Here is a 23,618-nt window from a genome sequence, read left to right on the forward strand (position 1 = left end):
TATGTAATTAGCATATAATGACAAAGATCTGAGAGATGCATAATAACACAGTTGACCAATAGAGGGTGAGTTAATAGAAAAAATAATAATATTATTTTGGTGTTGGCAAGTCTCACAATCCATACAGCTACAGCTGCAGTAAGTCTCTGCAGATCGACACCAGACAGGGAAACACAATATACTGTACCTGTGCATCTGAGGCCCATGACAAGAAAAGCAGATTGTTTACATATTATATTGATCTGCAAAGTTTACAGATGTGCAACATTTGGGTTTCCAGATGTATACAGATCTTTCTGAGCAAAGCTTGGAAATCGTAGCTGGTGTACATAAAACATGATGTGTGAACAAACCACATGGATGGAATTTTTTTTTCTGTGTGGGTCATATTCAACTGCATTTTATGCTTTTGTAATGCTATAATAGCATTATAAACATGCAAATAAGCAAAAGATCAAGAAAGCCAATCAGATGTACTGGACCAAATTATAAGAAGAAGAGAATAAGTCTATTAAACAGCTCCTATTGTTGTATCAGTATTTTCTTTTTCTATATTACTATAAGACATACAGAAGAAAACACTGCCATAATGCTGCTACAATAGTAATACAATACAGTAATTACTCAGGCCAGACACAGCACAGTTTGTCCGAAGTGTCAGTATATTATCAATCATCATGATAAGACATCTGTAGTATATAAATATATGTTTATAATAGTTATTCATTTAGATGTAGATGCTTTGTAAATACTGGGATTGTGGTTGTATTTCATGACAAAAGTATTAGGAAAACGTATTGGAGTTTTGTACTCTTGTGCCAGTATTAAATCAAGACACATTACTCATAAACCTAATGAAATGGTGATGCGTGAGATGTACAATAAATTAAAGGTTTAATATCCTATGCTATATAAAAGTGTTATAGATAGAAGTCAGCGGGCTTGGCCGATCGGACATCTGTCAGGTCGAAGAGATGTTTTTCTCTAATGTTAGAGTTTATTACATAAATGCTGCAGACATATAGGCAAAATTGTCAGCTAGACAGTGTCATACTTGCCCACAGCATATTCACCTAATTTGTCTATTTTGTATGCTTTGAGTGTATCTTTGTAATAGCTGATTTGTACAGTGTCTCTTTTTTTATTATTATTGCCTGAATATGTTTGTTAAAATAAATATTTAATTAAAACGTTGCCTATGTATTTTTCATTTATTATATATATATTATCTAATATAAACATTGGTAGCTCTATTGTCCTATGTATGCTTTCCTGCACTTGTAGCAATATGTGTTTGTTTCATTAAACATAGCTGTCTATTACTTAGCTATTGCAACTAATGAATGTAACTATTTATTTTTATACCCTTAATATTACACATGTTAGGACATGTGTAATATTAATATTACTAAAGCTGTGCTCTCACTTAGGGACAGTGAATATAGGGGACCACAGGCAGCAAACTAAAAAGGACCAAGTATGATCATGTTAATAAATATACCATTGAAAAGAAAATAAATCAGTGAAAGACCAATTTATTTATATGTATGAGTCTATAATGTCTAGTCTAGTAATGTCAAGTCTATAATGGAACACGGAAATTCTTGGTGTCTACATTCACGGCAAATGCCTTTCCTGCATTACCCTAGAACATGTAAACCATCAATCTTTGATGAAAAATAGGGACACAAATATTACCAGACGTTTTCTAATGCCATAAATTCCACCCACACAGTCATAGGAGCCTATTTTCTCTTGTCTCATTTAAATGATGGAAATATATTAGGAGTTAAAGAAAAAGTGGGAAAAGGGGAATGTCCATGGACAACTGGGACATATGGGACCCCCCACCCTAAAGGTAATATTAAAATAGAAATATATATATTTTTCAGACATTGTTACACTTAATCGTTTAGCTTCTGAAACGACAAAAATGTGGGTGGTATTCTGATCATATAGAGTCAAGTCCATAAATATTGGGACATCGATACAGTTCTCATATTTTGCGCTCTATACACCACCACAATGGATTTGCAATGAAACTAACAAGATGTGTCTTAAATGAAGACTTTCAGCTTTAATTTGTGGGAATTTACATCCAAATCAGGTGAACAGTGTAGGAATTACAACGGTTTCTATATGTGCCTCCCACTTTTTAAGGGACCAAAAGTAATGGGACAAACTAAACAATCCTACATCAAACTTTCACTTTTTAATACTTTGTTGCAAATGCTTTGCACTCAATTACAGCCTGAAGTCTGGAACGCATAGACATCATCAGACGCTGGGTTTCATCCCTGGTGATGCTCTGCCAGGCCTCTACTGCAAATGTCTTCAGTTCCTGCTTGTTCTTGGGGCATTTTCCCTTCAGTTTTGTCTTCATCAAGTGAAATGCATGCTCAATCGGATTCAGGTCAGGTGATTGACTTGGCCATTGCATAACATTCCAGTTGTTAGCCTTAAAAAACTCTTTAGTTGCTTTTGCAGTATGCTTCGAGTCATTGGCCATGTACACTGTGAAGCGCCGTCCAATGAGTTTTGAAGCATTTGACTGAATATGAACAGATAATATTGCCTGAAACATTTCAGAATTCATCCTGCTGCTTTTATCAGCAGTCACATCATCAATAAATATAAGGGAACCAGTTCCATTGGCAGCCATACATGCCCACGCCATGACACTACCACCACCATGCTTCAATGATGAGGTGGTATGTTTTGGATCATGAGCAGTTCCTTTCCTTCTCCATACTCTTCTGTTCCCATCACTCTGGAACAAGTTGATCTTTGTCTCATCTGTCCATAGGATGTTGTTCCAGAACTTTAATGGCTTTTTTAGATGTTGTTTGCCAAACTCTAATCTGGTCTTCCTGTTTTTGTGGCTCACAAATGGTTTACATCTTGTGGTGAACCCTCTATATTCACTCTTGTGAAGTCTTCTCTTGATTGTTGACTTTGACACATATACACCTACCTCCTGGAGATTGTTCTTGATTTGGCCAACTGTTGTGAAGGGGTTTTTCTTCCCCAGGAAAAAAAATCTTCTGTCATCCACCACAGTTGTTTACAGTGGTCTTCCGGGTCTTTTGGTGTTGCTGAGCTCTCCGGTGCGTTCTTTCTTTTTAAGAATGTTCCAAACAGTTGATTTGGCCACACCTAGGGCTAGATTTACTAAGCTGCGGGTTTGAAAAAGTGGGGATGTTGCCTATAGCAACCAATCAGATTCTAGCTTTCATTTATTTAGTACCTTCTACAAAATGAAAGCTAAAATCTGATTGGTTGCTATCGGCAACATCCCCACTTTTTCAAACCCGCAGCTTAGTAAATCTAGCCCCTAATGTTTTTGCTATATCTCTGATGGGTTTGTTTTAATTTTTAAGCCTAATGATGACTTGCTTCACTGATAGTGACAGCTCTTTGGATCTCATATTGAGAGTCGTCAGCAACAGATTCCAAATGCAAATGTCACACCTAGAATCAACTCCAGACCTTTTACCTGCTTAATTGATGATGAAATAACGAGGGAATAGCCGACACATGTCCATGAAATAGCTTTTGAGTCAATTGTCCCATTACTTTTGGTTCCTTAAAAAGTGGGAGGCACATATAGAAACCGTTGTAATTCCTACATCGTTCACCTGATTTGGATGTAAATACCCTCAAATTAAAGCTGAAATTCTGCAGTTAAAGCACATCTTGTTAGTTTCATTTCAAATCCATTGTGGTGGTGTATAGAGGCCAATATATTAGAATTTTGTCGATGTCCCAATATTTATGGACTTGACTGTATGTATACCAAGATCTTGTTAGTTCTTGACAACACATAGGTAGGAGGAAATGTATGAAACTTCATTTTGAGCAAACTGTAGTTTTTCATATGATTTGATGTGCAGTTTTCTAAACCTCCAATTTACTAGCAGCAAAACCACACATCAAATCACATGAAACAAAACCACAAAGTCTTAAACCACATTTGTGATTTGGAGATCTTGCCAAAGCCGTGCTGAATAGTAAAACAATAACAATAATAAAGATGTGGTTCTGACATGACAGAGAGATCAAACTGAATTTTATTTAAGCTACCTCGGGTGTCAAAAAAAGTTTAAAATAAATAAAAGTGGACCATCCCTTACATTATTCCCTAGCAGCCCGGCCTACACAGCATCGGGCCCATCCTCCTGAGGAACCCGAAAAAATGATCTGACTAGCACTAGGACCTTCTTGGTACCACTGGCCATTGGGCACCAATAATGACAAAATATAGTGCAAGCTTTTGTGGCACTAGAAGTGCCAGCATGCTCTGACAGCCCATGATGGTTGCTTGCACTTGTAGCACTATTTATTTAATATGGGGCATTAACTATTTATTACGGGGGCAGTATTTATTTATCATGGCACCGTTATTTATTTATTTACTAAGGGGCATTAGTGATTTAGTACAATACTCATAGTGTACACTTTTTTAACTTAATGTAAATGTCGCAGTGGCAAAATAAAACCGGTTGTTTTACATCAGAATTTACCATGGGCTAAATCACATGCAATTTAGGGGTTTGCAAGTCATTACACATCGAATGCAGTTTCACTCTCCAAATCGCATGGGGATAAATTCTGGCTCTGAAAATTCCATCTGATGTTGGTAAATTTCCCCATTATGTAATACAAGTTTGTAGCTCTGCAATGGTTTTATGACACCTTTCTCACTGAATAATGTCACAATAGAAAACAAGCCTATTTTTAAATGGAGGCTTGGGTTAAAATGTAACAGTAATTGTGATTGTAGGATGTGTACTCCATGTGAATGGAATGGATCTGGTATGATCGTTTACTATAACAGCAGCAACAATGAACAATAACATTGATTTTTTTTTTTCTGTTAACATTGCAGAATCAATTTACTGTGTATACCTTGCAGCTGTGAAACATAGTTTTCAAATAAATAAAATAATGGCAATACCATTTCACTTTCACTTGTTCAATATCTGCCAGCTTTCCAAATGTATTTTTCTTTGACAAACTGTTCAATTAACTTCAGCGTAACACTCCTTTAGTTCTACGTTTTATTTACAAAACTGAGGAATGTGGGTGCGGAGAATTTCTTTTTGTGCAATTGCATCTATGTGTCCTTCTAGTGCATTATAATTAGGTGCATCCCCATATCCCAGTTTCCCAATGTATTAATTTAATCTTAACCAATTTTTCTTCTAAATTACTACACAATTTAGCCTCATTTCTCTTAAATGAATCAAGAGTGAGGGAACATTGGGACAGTTTTCGTAATTTGACATTTTTGTTCAATTAGAATTTTTATTACATTGGTCAAAATGCGCCTGAAAATACTGAGGGTCACTCAGGCCCTCAAGCAGAGCTGAACAGTCGCCTGTTTGCATAGCGCATGATTTCATTCTGTGCATGCCCTCAAAGAAACATGCAAGTACCTATGCCTACACAGTTCAACACATCCACATTTGCTTCTGAAGAGGTATGATGGGAGAGGGAAAAGGCATAGTGGCATGTTCGCGGAAATGAGAGGAGATTTAGACACAGATATTCCTTTTTATGGACGTACTAATTGCACCAGCCCAAGGGCTGGCTCAAATACATTTTGATGATGATGATCGCTGCTAGTAGCTAACGCTGAATGCAATTTCATCTCTGGACCTCTGGGATGTTTCCTTCATTGACCTTTCATATATTATAGAATATTATTTGTTTTAAAAAAAAAAATGTTTGTTACTTTCATATGTAGACGAGAAGGAAGGTTATATCTGCTGTATTAAATTAAGCTTAATAGCAAATGAGTTTAACCTATGAAAACAAATGTTTACAAATCTTTATGACACTGACAAACTGATTATGTGTATGTGGTTGTAAGTATGCTTGCTGTAAGCCTAGAGTATATGCTACAGATGGAGAGCTGGCAACGTCGCCAGAACTAGGTAGCGGTGGGCCCCGGTGCAGGGAAGCAGAGAGGAGGGAAGCGGGGCCTACAGCTCACTAGTTCCCCATGCAGCGGGTCCCATATCTCCATGGGCTCCGGTGCACCGCACCTGCTGCACCAGTGGTAGTTCCGCCACTAGCTGGCAATCTTAAGATATGTTCAGCATATAGGCTGAAATACACTATTTTTACATGTGCATTTTTGGGCTCTAAATAAGTTCAATACGGCCTCAAACCCTCAATCAATAGTTGAACTCATAGTTACTCTCCTGAAATGTCCGGGAGACTCAAGAATTTTTAATTGCACTCTCGGCCTCCCGGAAGAGCAGGGCAACCTTCTGAATTGTTGGTGATGTGGGTTTAATTGCATCATCCTGGACTCGCCTGCTACAATAGGCCAAAATTGGTGTTGTATAGCAGGGGGCGGGGCCTAATGGCATGATTAGCATTGCCACACCCCCAAGATATGGCAACTTTGGAGATATCCTGGAGGGGTGATCTCCAAAGTTGGCAAGTATGGTTGAACTAATGAAAAAAACGATCTCATGTGAATAATAATGGCTCCCCGGAAACTACAGGAAACACTGGTGACATCATCACCAATGTTAACTGTATAAAAAGATTGTACTGTGAACAAGCTTGCTGAGAAGTGAGAAAAGCAAAAGCCTCTTTGCAACCATTATACTGGGACCACTGAAGTGCAAAGGTGGCACTACAGCGATTCTAATATTTAACAATACTGGAGCCCATAGTTGCCTACTCTCCCGGAATGTCCAGGAGAGCAGGCAATTCTCCCGGGTCCTGGACAGCGCTGTCAATTAAACGGAGGGGCAGGGCTTAGTGACGTTGTGCACGCGTCCTTGTAGCCCCACCCCGATTTTATTGATGCTCGTTTTGGGGGTGGGGCTAATGACGAGATTCTTCGAGCCCCTCCCCCACACACCTGCCCCGCCAGACCTCCCGTAAGAACACTTACCAATGTTGGCAAGTATGCTCTAGCCCTCACAGCACATGGGGTCTGGGAAAAGCTTCAATGCTTTTCAGTGTGGGACTGGGGAAGTGGGGCATCATGTCTCCCACCATAGATGTTGCAGTCCTGTGCTGAACAAGCTGGTGCTGGCTTTCTACTATGACATGCTACTGGTTTGCCTGTTACAGTGAGAACTAGCCTACTGTAGCACAGGCATGCTATGTGCTGGGGCTGGTTGATGAATTTTGGGGAGCCATGTTCCCTGAATTTTTATTTAATAAAATGGTTTTACAACGTGGTTTGGGTTTTTTCAACTGTAACATTCTGACACTGTATATGGTCTTTGGGTGCATGGACAAGTAATGCACCGCCTCACCTGTGCTCTTCTTCTGCTCTGGCAAGCTCTTGGATGTGGGCATAAGTGATTAGAGGGCCCCCATAAATACAGGTTGTACAACAATGTCTTTTTAAAGGTGTTGAATAGGGTGTTCTTGTCTGGTGGTGCAGTGAAATGATTTCACAATAAATTAGGTGCCAGACCATCTCCATCACAAAATAGAACCCTTTATTTACACTTCTCTTCCCTCCAGCACAATACTTGGGTTGAAAATAGTAAAGTAACTATGTACTGCTCCAGTCTCCTCCAGCACAGATGTTAAAGAGTTAATATGAATATGGTACTTCTCCATAATCCATCTCCACAAATCTTAAGCATATCTCAATTTGCAATAATAACAGTAAACATTTCCTCACTCCTACTGCACACAGGTAGAGAGTTAGTGTGGTTACAGTCACAAGTAAAAGCAAATCAGTTGTATTTCACCCTTTCTTAAGGCATTCTTTTAAGCTGTATCTCATACATCTAATGCATGCAGACCCCTTGCACTCCAGGAGGTAAATATATCAAGGTCCGATTTTTTAGCAATTTAAAATCGCGGCAAATCGCGGGTGATAACCCGCAATTTTAGTCCCCAAGTCGCCAGGTGCATTAAGCTGCGATTTTTACACTGATCTTCAAAATCGCTAGTCATCTCTGGCGATTTGCTGAGATTTCAAACACCCCCGTTTAGCAAACTCTCCCTGTGTGTCCTAGCTGCAAGATTAGTAAACACATCCCTGTTACACTGCTCTGCCTATACAGCCACAGGCAGTGTCGGACTGGGGCCCACCGGGGGACTGCAACGCTAGGGGCCCACCAGAGGGGGTGTGGCCAGCCATCATAGAGGCGAGACCAGACACTAGAGGGGGAGTGGTCAGCCCACGAAGAACAGCTAGCACCATAGTGTAGTATATAAAGAATGCAGTGTCTATATAAAGAGTACACAGTCTTGACCTGCCCCTTAGATTGGGCAGAACAGTCACCAAAAATTGGGATTGTCCCACTAGACCAGGCTTGGCTAACCTGTGGCACTCCAGGTGTTGTGAAACTACAAGCCTCAGCATGCTTTGCCAATATATAGCAGCTTATTGCTGGAAGGGTATGCTGGGACTTGTAGTTTCACAACACCTGGAGTGCCACAGGTTAGCCAAGCCTGCACTAGACTCAGAACAATTGACAGACTGTCCTACCTGTTCTTGTCACATTTACCACCTGTGGCTGCTGGTTTCTTTAGTTGCTTGTCTGGATCCTGGAATGTTGAGGGTCCTATTTGGAAAAAATAATGGGTACATTTAGAAAACTCCAACCATCCCCGCTATTAAATCAACAACACCCACATTTAATAAATAGGCCTCTCTCCAGCCCCAACATTAAAGTAATAGTACTCACATTTGATAAATAAACCTTTTACCCTCCCTCCAAAAAGCCCCAGCAATAAATTAATAGCATTTACATTTAATACATCCATTTCTCACAACCATTCCTAGCATTAAATAATTAATATTCACATTTAATAGATAGCCTACCTCCCGACACTCAGCCCCACATTCAATTATAGACCCAAACCACCCCAGCATTAAATTAAAGGTCCCATCACCCCCCCCTCCCTATATTGTTCTCTGTACAGCCCTCCTCCCTATAGTTTAGCATAGGCAGCCCCCCCACTATAGTTTAGTATAGATAGGCAGCCCCCCTATGCCACATAGTAGTGCCCCCAAAACAATATTATGCCATACAGTAGTACCTGAAATTCACATATGCCACGTAATAGTGTCCCCAATTCATATTATGCCCACAATAGTGCCCCCCAATTCACATATGCCATGGAATAGTGCTCTCCATACACACACACACACACACACACACACACACACACACACACACACACACATATTTGTACATTTATTCTAATGCAAACTACATTATATTGAATTAGGGCTTGTATATTTTCATCATTTAAGGCTCTATATAAATACAGATGGTGAGAAAAGGAACAGCCGCTTTAATAGAGCAACCTGCATGCAAGCACATGCACTCATCTGAATCTTTGAATAATCAAAATATCTGTATGTCATCATAATGTGTCAAATGTGTATCACTGTAAACCTACAGCATGGTCATACACAATGCTAAAGGACAACGAAAATTAAAGGCAAATTGTTTTATTAAAATATCAAATGATCAATAGCTGTACCTGTCAATTTCATCAATAATATCAGCTCAGCACAAATATAAAACCACAAATAAAAGGAATTTTCTTTTTCAAAGTATGAGCCCTTTATAAGAATATGCTGCTTTCTCCAGGATCCAACCATCTAATTGGTTTAAAGCAAACCAGGGCAGTATTGTATACAGTATGTGAAATGGTGCCCTGAGTAAATAATGCATACCCCCTACTGTTCCGATTTCAGCGGAACAATCCCACATCGCAGACCCAAAAGAGGCGGATTTTGCACACAAAAATGGCCAATGTTTCATCCCAAAATAGGTATTTTTATCAGAGGTGCTAATTCTGTCCCTGTTTCATATGTTTAAATGTAGGGAGGTATGAATAATGTTACATTAGATAAATGATTAACAGTCCTATTGATTAATCTGCGGTAATAAGGCACATGTATACCAGAACACTTCTACCGCCGCTTATTGCATAAATAGTGGTTAGACTTAACTCACCACCTCGCCAGCCAGTTTTGGTATACATGTGCATGTATGTCACGGCTAGCTGGTGGAACTGAATGCCCAGGCTTCAACTTTCATATTCACTAAATGAAAGTAAAAATAGTATATTTATTCTAGAAATAGTAACACATATATATATATATATATATATATATATATATATATATATATATACTCTGCTCTCCCTGCAGCTAGAGCACAGATGTATATAAAAAAATCTACTTACCCATATCTTCATTGCTGCAGCCTCTCTGCTCCTTAGTCCTTCAGCGGCGGCGGGATCATCACAGTCAGCTGACAGGAGGAGGGGGCAGGTCACATGATCGCAGCTGCGATCACATGGGAAAGATGACTGTCATCTGCAGCAGCAGCAACACCGGGGAGGGCAGCGGGGACACCAAGGAGGACACCGCCCCAGGTGAGTTTTATGGGCTCCGCCCACTTCCAGGAGGGGGTGTGGCCTTAGGGCAGCGGGGCCTACCGGTGATTTTTACGGTATCCCGGTGGGCCAGTCCGACGCTGGCCGCAGGTCCGGCGGCTGTCAAAAATTTAAAAATAGAGATTTTTTTTTTTTTTTTTTAAAAATGCGCTGGGTCCGTCTGCCCGACCACTATTACCCTAGTGCTGCCCGCTTATTGCTGGTTGCATGGAAATTGGGGAAAAATGTGCCGCGGGGTCCCCTCAATTTTCACATAACTAAGCAATCCAGCCTGGGTGGTTGGCACTATAGCAGGGGGACACGCGGCAGGGGTCCCCCTGCCATAATGACAAACCAACCCCAGGCTGTTCAGCCCTGGGCTGGATTCCCTAGGGAGAGGGGTCAACCAAAAACAACATGTGGGCCCCCACTCTAGGAAGACCCAGCCCAGTGCTGAAAGTACTAGGGCTCTTCCTACCGTAATATTGATTATAAAGTTAAAAAAACAAACGGACGGCATTTTGTTTGGTGTAACTACAAGTCTCAGCCAGCCCGGGCTGCCATAAACAGTGTGGGCATGCTGATGCTTGTATAACTACAAGCACCAGCATACCCATGGCAACCAAGGCATGCTGGCACTCGAAGAACCACAAGTGCCAACATGCCCTGACAGCAATGGCTGGCTGAGACCTGTAGTTCCAAAAAACAAAATGTTAAATAAACCACAGCTCCCTGTTTAAAACCACTTTTTCTTAAAAATAATAAAACCCCAATAAATACATTTAAACCCCTCATTCATACCACATAAATTTATTAAAAATAATAAAACCCCAATATACTCACCAATTTGATGTCTTCATCTGTTGTCAGCAGCTTTTAATCCAAATGTGTTTAAAAACCGTGTCCCAAATAATTTGTAATTCCAAATGTCCATGCTTGTAAATATATTCTGTTCTTCTTGCCAGAAGGGCCCTCTAGTTGATTGCAGTCTTCTGTTCTTCTCGGACTTTGATCTCTATCAATTTTTGAAATAGTGATTTTGATAGAGACACATCTCTGGCGATTTTACATCAAATCTCAGGTTCATACATTAGAGAGTTTCAACTCTCCTGAGAAAATCGCTGGATACATTTACCCCCAGTACTCAGTTGAATCTTACATTCACTCTGATAGGAAAAACATTTCCCTCATCCAGGGTCAGTTTCTCTTCACTGCAATTCTGAAATATGTTGTGTAATTCTCAACTGTTGTTCACCCCTCCTCTGTGATGATAACACTCTTACTCGCTTAGCCTCTGACACTTTAGTGTACCGCTCCTGGGTCACATTTACTTGGTTGCTGACCCTAAGATTTTTGCAACAAACCCACTAGGTTCTTTTTTCCCTTAGCGCAGGCATGCTGCCACAGGCAGCAGCCCCCTCTCTATCTGGAGTTCTTTCTGTCTTCCAATTTATTGCTTAAGTATCTCCTTAAGCTACTTCCACTCTGTTAATGTGTCCTCTCTGCAATATGCAGCGGTCCCACCGCTTACTTGTGGTCTTGCCCCTAACGAGCATTCCCGAAGGGGACACTCAATTATGTCTCCTTGTAGTGTTGCCACAAACCCGCTCCCAGGCCCGATCCTGGGGTACCAGCTACTATGCTCAGGCCTCTGTTGCACAGGAAATCAGTCATTACAGACTCTGTTCCCCATGTAGCTCGGCCACGCCTTATGAGTGACTCATCACTTCTAGGCCACACACCCCGTGCTTCATCACTGACATGCCCTCCAGGTGATCCCTGTCTGCAGACACTGGGAGGCAGGCTACTAATGCTAGAGGGGGTATTAAACTAACCCTCCTGTTTTTTTTACAAAATACATCCAATGTGTGGTGATTTGAAAACCTCACAGTAAAACACCTATTAGTATATGCCTCTTAGTGCTCCCTTCCAGACTCAAGTGCATTATGAACTTGTTCTCATATATTGATAAATATCTTTTATTTGGGGAATGATGCATTTTATCATACCTGTTTAATTAGGTTACCTTTACCTATTATTAGGACCACATTTTAGGCTAGTTAATGTACAGATACATTATAGATTGTTGTTTAGGAATACACCTAATTCTAAGAGGTATACAAACTTTCTCTTGCCACTATATGATCATGTCCGGTGGTCACATTATAGTAAGGGTTTACCATGCTACATGAGTGAATGGTTTAGATGCACCTGTCCTTCAGTATATTCCCCTGGAAATTAATGTGAAATAATATTTGTATACGCAAATATGACAATTTTATTTATTTTATTTGTTTTATTTTTTTCCATTTTTATTACAGAGCATTTCAATGTTTTTTTTAGATTTTGTACTGGACATTCTGTGTTTTTATGCACTCAGTAAAAGTAAGCATGTTCATACCAGAAGAAGGAGTTTTCTCTCTGTGTAGGAGAATACTTAGTAAATAAGCCCCACACCACATTTTTTTCAGTGAAGATACATTGTGTACTTCATACAACTTCGTGGAATAGTGAGTGCCAAGCATAAAATATAGATGTCATGAGGTAGTTTTAAGCGCACTGCAAATTCAGTGAGTTGCCCCTTAAAATAAGTTTAGTATAGGGAACTTGATATGATGTACTTGTTATTTTCAGTTGCAAAAACACAAACGTCCAATAAACATCAAATAATGTAATTAAACATAAAAGAAGACAAACATAACTTGTATTCTATTTTATTGACACAATAGCACAGTTTAAAGAAGCACTGAAAGGAAATTAATGGCTCTTACGCTCTGTAATAGTAATAATCTAAATTACATTAACTGCAGGCAGATTGCTGGTTATAAAGTATAGCCTTGAAGCACAAAATCCATGTTGGTAATTCCCCTAGTGAAGCAAACATAATGCATGCATGTAGTGGTGTGGAAACTAAAGGATACGTGCGGAAAAAACACTGTGTAGATTGTAAACGAGGATGTGCACAATTGATCCTGTGTTGTATGTAACAATAGTTCTCCCACTCATACTGAGTTACACAATTCTTTTCCAAGAAGCTTTTTTGCTTCAGAAATTCCAAAACATTTTATAAAAATAAGGTATGTTTGTTTTTCTCTGCAAATCAAAAGTGTGCATTAAGCCAATAAGGAAAACAGTGAAACCACATTAGGATACTAACGGGTATATTTACTAAACTGCGGGTTTAAAAAAGTGGAGATGTTGCCTATAGCAACCAATCAGGTTCTAACGTCATTTATTACGTATCCTAGCTATGGCTAGAATACCTATTATACTGTACTAAGCACAATTCTAGATGTCATTTTGTAGAATGTACTAAATAAATGCTAACTTTTTCAAACCCGCAGGTTAGTAAATATACCCCTAAGAGGTCTATGTACTAAGCAAATATGGAGTAAAGAGTGGCATTCTGACTCTTTGCGTGACATTCTGATGTTTCTTTGCGTGGAAATACCCAGAAGAGGAGTCATGGTAGAGCTACAGCGAGCTCGCGTGGTAATGATATTAATCATTACTGTGTGATATGTGAACTTCTCCTTTCCTTTCTTTTCTCCGCCTCATCAGAACATACAATTTTTATGTTCCCTTTGTATTTGTCTAATGTAAAAATGTATTAATGAATGTATCAAATTTTCCCAAGTCAGGGCTTTCTCATCTCTAAAGATGCTACTAAAACCTCTTCTAGTTTAGTTTGTCTATAGAGCCATTGTTTTGGTCTCTATCTAAACCTTATTCATGCAATCTTCTCACTATACAACAGCTTTGAGGCATGACAAAGCTAATGTCACTGGGCTGTAGTATGATGTCTTTGGAGGCATGGTCATGTCCAGAGGGTCTGAAAATGACAGAGAGCAAGCAAAGTGGACATGCACAGCCTATATAGAGATAGCTATTACTAGAATACCTAATATACTGTACTAAGCACAATTACGTAAAACAAATTTAGTGATTAATGCTTGAAACACTTGTGTTATTTATAATTGTTGTTATGCATTTAAGGATTTTTTTAAACACGAGTAATGCAATGTGAAATCTATCAGAACCCACCATTGTGCAGTCAATACGTCAGGGAAGAAGGAAAACCAATGTGAGAAAAAGTATATAACAGGTCCTGTATGCACGGAACACAAATGTTTGCATAGCTCTAGAAGAAGAAACACACTTCTACTTTATTCTGTTTGCTATCTTTACTGCTGGCAAAACATTCTACTTTAGTGATGCAATTACTCTCACAGCCTTTTCATATGCATTAGTGATTTAAAGCTTTCCCATCAATTTATGAATGTATACTCTCTCCCCCAACTAGTAGAATCATAGACGTTACATCACATTCTAAATTATCCAGACCGTTATGCCTTGAAGATAGAGCCTGTGGAGGCGTGAGTGCCTACTACTTTTGGAAGCAGTGAAAAAAAGGGATATTGGAGCTCTCTTTTTATGGATCAAACAACAGATCTGGGACAAGATTTGTATTTATTCAGGGCACTGTATGGTTATCTTCTTGTACATGTTTTCACACCTCACAGAGGGGTCTATTTATCATCAGAAGGCGATATGAAAGATTTTCTATTACTGCTTATTGCAGTGATAGAAAATCATCTCTTATCTGTATTTACCATTAAATCAGGGCAACTGAGCGATGCTCATCTCACTGGCGATACGGGCTGGCAGCGATCTCTCACCACTACACCAGCCATTCCTGAATGCATGTGCGCATGCATGGCCAACTTTGCCAGTTTACATACGAGCAAGGGAAGAGAAGCATGATTTGTTGCTTAGCAACTGAAGAAACACTTGTATTGGAATCGGGACAGACAAAGCTGCAGTATTATCAGCTGTGTCAGACCATGCAGCCAGAATGCAATATTGAACTTGCTCTGCCTTAATAGCTCATCAAACAGGATTGGCTCTTTTAACCTGCTAGTGGCAACTCCGTCCCCAGCGATGAAAAGAGTTACATACCCCAACTGCGCAAGCTTACTTTAAACATGCAAAGGAAAGGCATTTCCAGTGAGGTGGTCGGATAGTTTGCGGTCACTCACCAGAAATTAACCTTGTCCCTGTGTTCTCATTGGTGGTGGATGTGGCTGTGAAGTTCCACCTGCACGATGCACTGTAGCTTCCACTGCCAGCACAGTGACGATGCTATTGCCATCTCAGTATGGCGATAGCAATAAGAGGATTCCTTTGGTACATGTACCATCAGGATCCTTCTTAAATAGGGATCCTGCAAAACTCTGCAAACTGTTTGCTCATTGATGAATTGGGAGAAGTCCTAACTTCAGTAAAACACCCGTTTTCGCTGGAGAAAGGAGATATCTCTATTTCATAAATAGATCTCAGAATGACTTACTAATAACCGAAAAAATATCCAATTTTATTCTGCTATTTACTTAAAATACACTGTAGCTAGATAAATGTGGAACTTTTAGTGCGTTTAATATTGATCAGCTTTGTATTCAACAAAATAAATGCAGAATATAATCATCTCCTAAGTTCAAATTACAAGTGTTTACTCTGAAAACAATGTTGTGCCTTTATTTAAATTTAATAACAGTTCTGTTTACTTAGAAAAACATTCCAAAGTTGTTCTAAGGACACTGCTATAATTCTGTGTAAGCTTATCACACATGCCAAGGTATTGACTTGATTAATCAAGTCCGCTAATGACAGTAACGAAACCGACAGCTACAAAAAAATAAAATCAGAGAAAAACACGTCTAAGACGGACCTTTTTTCGATGTCTATATAGCACAGTACCACTCACTTTTAGCGACAAACTCTTACTAATATCCCCAGCCATTAAAAGCCGATTTATTATTTTAGTGTGAATAAATGCCTCTTACATGGAGTTTAAAAACGAGTGTTTTCATTTTTTAGATTTAGTTGCATTTTATCTCAGAGGAATTTATTAATTGAAAATGGATTAAACAATGTGATTTATCTCAGTGGAACAAAAATATAGTAATATGCATATTTTGTGTGTGCTTATTTCTCAGCCACTGACAATATAAATGTCTTCCTTTTTTATTTATATCCACAATACTATGATTTGTATGTTGAGGAAAGTGGAAAAAAGTGACTAAAAGATGAATACAAGACAGGGCACATGCTCTAGCTCACAGTCACAGATAACCTTAATCTTTGCGTCTATGTTGGGCAACTTAATGCAGTGACCATGTGACCAAACAATAATATCTGCTGTCTGAATGAAAATTACACACTTGATTGGTTAGTTTTTTTTCAACTGAATCAGAAAATGTATAATTTCTTCTGAGAAAAAAGCACATACAGCAAAAGCAAAGGTATTGCTTATTTAAAGATACAATAATCTCGTTCTTTCATACACTCTTTGGCCCATAGTGATTTCTGAAAGGTGTGTTCAGGTGATTACAGTGGGTCCTTTCCGTCCGGTCCTCTCGTGGATCTGTGAGAGCTTCAAAGCGATGGCTACGAGAGGGCCCAGCACTGCCTACGGAAAGAGGAGATAAGGAACAAATTGCATTACCAAGGTACATAACCATCTAGTGCCACCACCAAATCAAAGTTCAATGAAAAAGACTCCTCATAATAGCAAGGCACCTAGATTGAGAATACAAATATATACAATTGTAATACACATGTATTCAAAGCAAAATTCTTTTCAATGGATACTATGTTTTTTCTCACACATGGAATACAAAACTAAAGACCATCCGTTAGCATAAATTATTTTGACACTTAACTGACTACTGTACAATGTACTTTGCGGAAATCCCAGGCTGCAGATGTGAAATGGCCTAAATGCTACATGGGTAAGCGTTAACTAAAAAACCGTTGGTTGCTGAACTTGAATGACCAGGGCCTGATTAAGGGCTCAGGCTGCCTAGGCGGATCCCCACGTAGCACCCACTCGCCAACCATACCAGGTACCAGGTATGTAGTAGGTAGAAATTACCTTTTCCTTAATTTAAAATCATGCCTCCTTCACCCCCCCCAATGTTTATATTTCCGTGTTTTAAAAACTCAGCCCCATTGGGCTTTTTAAAATGTTCTTGCAAATCTTTGTCAATCAATCATTTCATTAGTCAGAACTGTATAACTGTCACGAGATACAGGGACTGACAGGGCCTGATCAACCACTAGGCTGATCAGGCTGCAGCCTGGAGTGCTGGGTCCCGGGGGGCGCGACGCTGCAGATTTTTTTTTTTTTCATTCATTTTTGTTTTCGGGGTGGGGGAGGGGGGTCACCGCGGGGAGGGGGGGTCACCGCGGGGGAGGGGGGTGGAGGTCTTGACAATCGGCAGCCAATCATTAGACTGCATGTTGCTATGCAGCAGACAGGAAGCAGGAAGTCTTCACTTCCTGTCTGCTGATCTGAGGAGTGAGGAGCGACGCTGGCCAGCACAACTACAGGTAAGTGAAGGGGGGACTGCCATGCATATCTATAGGGAGGGAGAGGGGGGGCACTGCCATTTATATCTATAGGGAGAAAAATGGGGGGACTGCCATGCATATCTATAAGGAGGGAAGGGCGGGGACTGCCATGCATATGTATAGGGAGGGAGAGGGGGGGACTGCCATGCATATCTATAGGGAGGAAAAGGGGGGGACTGCCATGCATATCTATAGGGAGGGAAAGGGGGGGACTGCCATGCATATCTATAAGAAGGGAAAGGGGGGACTGCCATGTATATCTATAGGGAGGGAGAGGGGGGCTGCCATGCATATGTATAGGGAGGGAGAAGGGGGACTGTCATGCATATGTATAGGGAGGGAGAGGGGGGGCTGCCATGAAAATCTATAGGGAGGGAGAGAGGTTGATATGTGTGAAGGAGGGCAGAGGAGGGGGGCGGATATATGTGACTGGGGGAGTTTTGATGTGACGGGGGGATAGCTACAGAGTGGAGGTAAGGAAAATAGCTGCAGGGGGGATGGATGCAGGGTGGGAGGTAAGGAAAATGGCTGCAGGGGGGGTATTTAAAAAATAGAGCAGCTTTGGGGGGCATAATCTTATGATTGTGTGGTGGTCACATGGATGCTCTCTGTGGTCTCAGCAATCACTAGATTACTAAATATTAGTGAGATGGGGCTGGTAGAGGTTTGTATTTGATTGACCACAAATATTCAGATGTTGCTTATATATGCCTGTACAATGGGGTACTTTTAGCTGGCCATAATGGAGTGTTTTGTTTTAACTAAAGGGCCTAATCATTCAGGGTTTGTTAACATTTTGCATTATAATAAATTTTTGCATTTTCAAAACAGGACACCAACTTTCCAGAAGCCAGAGAGAGGATAACAAAGTTGCAAGAGAGAAGAACAAGAACAGGTAAGAGACAATGACACAATCTGTCTAAATTTGAATGCTGGAGAATACACCTGAACATTCATATTCAGGAGTGTTCCTATACACCTATATATTTGGGGGGGGGGGGGGGGGGGGCTACGGCCGTATTAGCCTAGGGCGGCCAGAACCCTTAATCAGGCCCTGGGGATTGAAGACCACTTGCTGATATTTGTGCTGCTAAGCTAGGAGGTGCGGAGTCTAAGCATGCCCCCGGTCTTCACCAGGGACCCCCGGAAGGGAGTTTGGAGTTTGCTGCAAGGCACTCCAAGTTAGCTGTCAGCGAAGTGGATGGTGAACAGACGTGGTGGTGTAGGCAGAGGTCAAACCGTTCAGGCAAACGAGGTACACAATCAGAGTCAGCAAGCCAAAAATCAGGTACAGCGCAGCAATCAGACCAAAGAGAGATCCAGGAGCAGAACCAGAGGAAGCCGGGTCGGTATACAGGAGGTCAGTTAGAGAGCAGGGAAACAGGCTGTAACGCTGGAGCATTGGAAGTCAAGGATTCTCTGGCGCCTGTCAGGTGTTAGAGGCAGGTTTAAATAGAGGAGCCATTTATATGATTGATGGCAGTGGAGCTGACGGTCCGTTGCTTGGCAGCGGAAATGCGAGTGAACTGCACATGCGCACTGGAAAAGAGAGAGAGAGAGCCCCGAAGGAAGAAGATGGTGTCCTGTTGCCTAGCAACGGGACGAGTTGCCGGAAAATGAAGGCGTCCGTCCCTGGCACCGATAGTGAGTGCGGGGACGGCGCCTGACAATAGCAAAATGAAGGCATGAGCAAGTGCTACTGAGGGTGATTGTGGAGGGGGCTGTCACATCTGTGTCTGTCGTCATCCTTGTCTCACAGCCTCATTTTTTTCTCAAGCGTCTGCCCAAGTATTACTCATTTACCATGGGAATACGTCAAGATTAAAATTTCACAGTACTACATTTTTCTTTCTACTTTTGAAGCACTATTTTCTTATATTTTAAAATTAATTTCAGTAAATACCTCTACCTGTCATAATCTTTCACTCACAAAAACTATGTGCCATAGAAAAGTCTTGCGCCCTAGCCTGCATGTAACTGTAGATACAAGCTTTATATAAAAGAGCAACTAATGTAAAAGTATCTGTACAATGACATTAAGTGAGATATTTGATATTTTATGCACATTTGTTATGTAACTGAATGAAGACTTCATTATCAGTCATTGCAGACTATGAGAGACCATCAGTTGGTGAGCTTCAATAGCCTCAATGCTCATAGACTTAATATTTGCAATCCAGAACCCAGTTCACATACATTAAGGGCCTCATATAGAGTTGGGCACAAGTCCAACTGATCAGCACAAAAGGCACTCTTGGCTAAGGATCCATCTCAGTTTGCATTCCGAATGAGACGATTCTCCCACTTGCACCTCTCTGTGTTCACGCACTTTACATGCTATGCTGAGTTGAAAGCAGCCACAGATAGGTCTCTAGGAGAGGGATCTTTTGCGGGTGCTTTCTGCTGGTGCAACAGACCTTGTAGTATTAAAAACAGAAGTAAAAAAGTAATTATATTTTTTTTAAAAAAGGTGTGCGCCACCTCCCAAACAGCTTAATCAACACTAGTGCTGTTTGGGGGGAAAGGGTGGGGAACACAGCACATTTTTTTGCATTCCGCTATAACTGATACACTTAAGTGTATTATGCACATTGGCCTATGATTCAGATAAAGAGGTGTGTTTGTCAAATTAAAAAACATATTATCGGGGCACTTGTGTTGTTATATGTAATAGGTGTCAGTGTTGTGGATGGTAGATGTTAAACCACAAGAAGCTTTTAGTCTTAACCAATTTGTTGGTTTTATTTCAGAACTAGTAGCAACAGTTGATATGGATGTGCACATATATATATATATATATATATATATATACACAAGTTAACCCGTGCATGATACTCATGCATTCTAGTCAAATCAAGCTACTTAAGGTCTTAAAAAGGTTCTTGTCATGCATTTGGACCTAGCCCAGGCCTCCTCAGGGGAAGAGCGTTAGTTCCCGACGCAAGCGGCCTTTTTAATGTGTGTTCATGAGGTAAAATTACCTCACGAAAATGAGTTTGACCCCTCAACTCGTAAATTTAGCCTTTACTACCCCTCCCACGGGGGGAAGGGGGGATGATGGAAGTTAACTGACTTGACTATTCTATTTTTTTTGTCAAATAATGTCAGTATACCAAATTTCAGGTCAATTGGATGAGCCCTTTCTGAGAAAAGTTTTTTCCACACACACACACACTAACGCACGCCTCTACACATGTGTGTTCATGAGGTAAAATTACCTCACGAAAATGAGTTTGAGCCCTACCAAATTTCAGCCCTTTTTGAATTTTTTTCCCCACACACACTAAGAATTTAGTAGGTCAGTGTATAACTCTGCCCAGCAGGTGGCGCTGCAACTTGTTTTTTTTTTCCCCCACACACACAGACGCCACTAAGCATTTATATATTATATATATATATATATATATATATATATATATATATATACATATACATACACACACACAGTTGCTCACAGTGGATACTGACTGTAGCTGACGGACAATATGACAAACTTAATATATGCAGATGGTAAGCTTATATTGTAGGCAATGTCAGAGAACAGATTGCTTATATATTTTGTGCCTCCGGTCACTTTATGTATCTATATGTAAGTAAGAGAACATAAAAAAGATGCAGCTTCAGTTAAGAGTTGAACTTCCTGTCTGTGCATGCTCAGTGGAGCGATGCGGACGGCTGGAGGCTGCCCCACTTCATGTCTTCACTAGATCACAGGGAACACCACTACCAAGTTGGGAGACGGAGTGTAGTGCTCCATATTAACACTTCTGGGACTTATATACATATGTAATGTGTGTATCCTGCAGTGTGTGGTGTTTGTCTACATAGTGGCATTTTCCATGTTGGCAGGGGGTATTTAGACCCGTATTCAACTAGAAATGTTTCTTGAGATCCTCTTGTTGAATATGGGTGTACATACTTGCAATTTCCGTCCGTTTAAAAAAAAAATGCAAATTGTGTTCACTTTTTGTTCCTTAATGAATCAAGCCCCAAATGTCTAGAAGGATTCCTTACTGACTGAACAAAGAGTGACCTCAGATCTGAGCCACTTTCTGAAGCTAGCAGAAACACCAGTAATTCCTACACCAGTGGTTCTTTGCGGCTGTCCACATGATGTAAAAACGTGATTCATCAGACCAGGCCACCTTCTTCCATTGCTCCATCGTCCAGTTCTGGAGCTCACGTTCTTAATAAAGGCGCTTTCAGAGGTAGAAGGGGTCAGCCTGGCCACTCTGACTGGTCTGCGGCTATGCAGCCTGTCGTGAACATAGCTTGCAGTTATTTATAAGGGATAAATCATAACTGCAGTGTAAATATGTTATATCAAATGAATCCATTGATAAGTTTAGTTAAAGTGTGAAATGTAAAGACAGAGAGTCTGATGTAAATGTATTTACTGGCTTTGCACATTCCAGTGTGAAAAGATAAGAGTGTCACCTGTGACAGCTTCAAATGGCTCCTACTGTGAGACAGCCTGGCCTGGGAGGGAGTTTTGGACACTTGAATAAACTGTGTGGGGCCGATCACAGCTGGAGATCATTGTAGGCAGCATGTAGAAGCCTATACAGGTATATGGAAATATGAGCTTCAAAAGGAAAATGTTTCACAGTTCATATTGTCACTCACCGGACCGTGAGTGCCTCTTCCCGGACATTTAGGAACCGTGGCCGTCCACCATCTTGAGGGTCTGCGCATGCGCAGCCCTTTTCTATACTTCAGTGTATACCCCTTTAACTTAATTGGCAGATCAGGCAACCTCCCTATATTAAGCACCTGTGGTCACCACCACATTGCCTGATCTTGGAGTCTCATTCCTCATGAGTCTCTGAAGGTGTTCCTGTGTTCCTCGTGTATTCAGCGCTGCTGATTCCTGTGGTTTCCAAACCACTTCTATTCCTGTGGTTTCCATACCACTTCTACCATCAACTGTATCATCAGGACTGTTTGCTGATTCCTATCCGCTGCCTCCGTGCACTACAGTCTTCTAAACCACTTCAACGTTATTGTATATCAATGTGACTGTTTGCTCATTGCTATCCGCTGCCTCCGTGCACTCCAGCTTTTACTTCACTCACCTGCTCCTCATCAAGTCTGTTTGCTGATTCCAATCCGCTGCCTCTGTGCACTACAGTCTCCTGCTTGCAACTCGCCTGTGTTCATCATCGTGACTGCCAGCTGACTATTATCCGTTGCCTCTGTGCACTACAGTCTCCTGCTTGCAACTCGCCTGTGTTCAGCATCGTGACTGCCAGCTGACTATTATCCGCTGCCTCTGTGCACTACAGTCTCCTGCTTGCAACTCGCCTGTGTTCATCATCGTGACTGCCAGCTGACTATTATCCGCCGCCTCTGTGCACTACAGTCTCCTGCTTGCAACTCGCCTGTGTTTATCATCGTGACTGCCAGCTGGCTACTATCCGCTGCCTCCGTGCACTACAGCCTCCTGCTTGCAACTCGCCTGTGTTCCACATCGTGACTGCCAGCTGATTACTATCCGCTGCCTCCGTGCACTACAGTCTCATCTCATCTTGCTGTGGCTTCCTCGAGACTGCCGCTTTCATGACCATCTGCTACACTTCATTATCAACAGCTCCTGCCCTGCGCTGCACTCCTGTTGCCCATCGCTGTTGGTTCCTGTGGTTGCTACTGGTTACCTCCGTGTGCCGCTGAGTCCTGCCGCTGTGGTCAGCGCTATCGTCCATCTCCTGCTGATCCACTCTCCACGCCTTCACGTGTTCCACTGGCCTCTACCCTCCTGTCAGCATTGGATTGGTATTTCATCTACTACCCTCTGCTGGATCATCTCCATTCTCCTGGGT

At 41.1% G+C, this 23,618-nt stretch overlaps 1 protein-coding gene across 1 annotated transcript in view; it reads right to left on the reverse strand.

Moving 5' to 3' along the window:
* Positions 1-13,084: 13,084 nt before the first annotated feature.
* Positions 13,085-23,618, reverse strand: part of PGM5 (phosphoglucomutase 5) — a 156,846-nt gene continuing 146,312 nt past the window's right edge. Inside the window, exon 11 of the mRNA XM_075208554.1 lies at positions 13,085-16,855. Within this exon, the coding sequence (XP_075064655.1) occupies positions 16,766-16,855 (90 nt within the window). The 3' untranslated portion in view covers positions 13,085-16,765. The remainder of the gene's footprint in view (positions 16,856-23,618) is intronic.

This window comes from Mixophyes fleayi, chromosome 1 (genome assembly GCF_038048845.1).
Source record: "Mixophyes fleayi isolate aMixFle1 chromosome 1, aMixFle1.hap1, whole genome shotgun sequence".
Classification (NCBI taxonomy): domain Eukaryota; kingdom Metazoa; phylum Chordata; class Amphibia; order Anura; family Limnodynastidae; genus Mixophyes; species Mixophyes fleayi.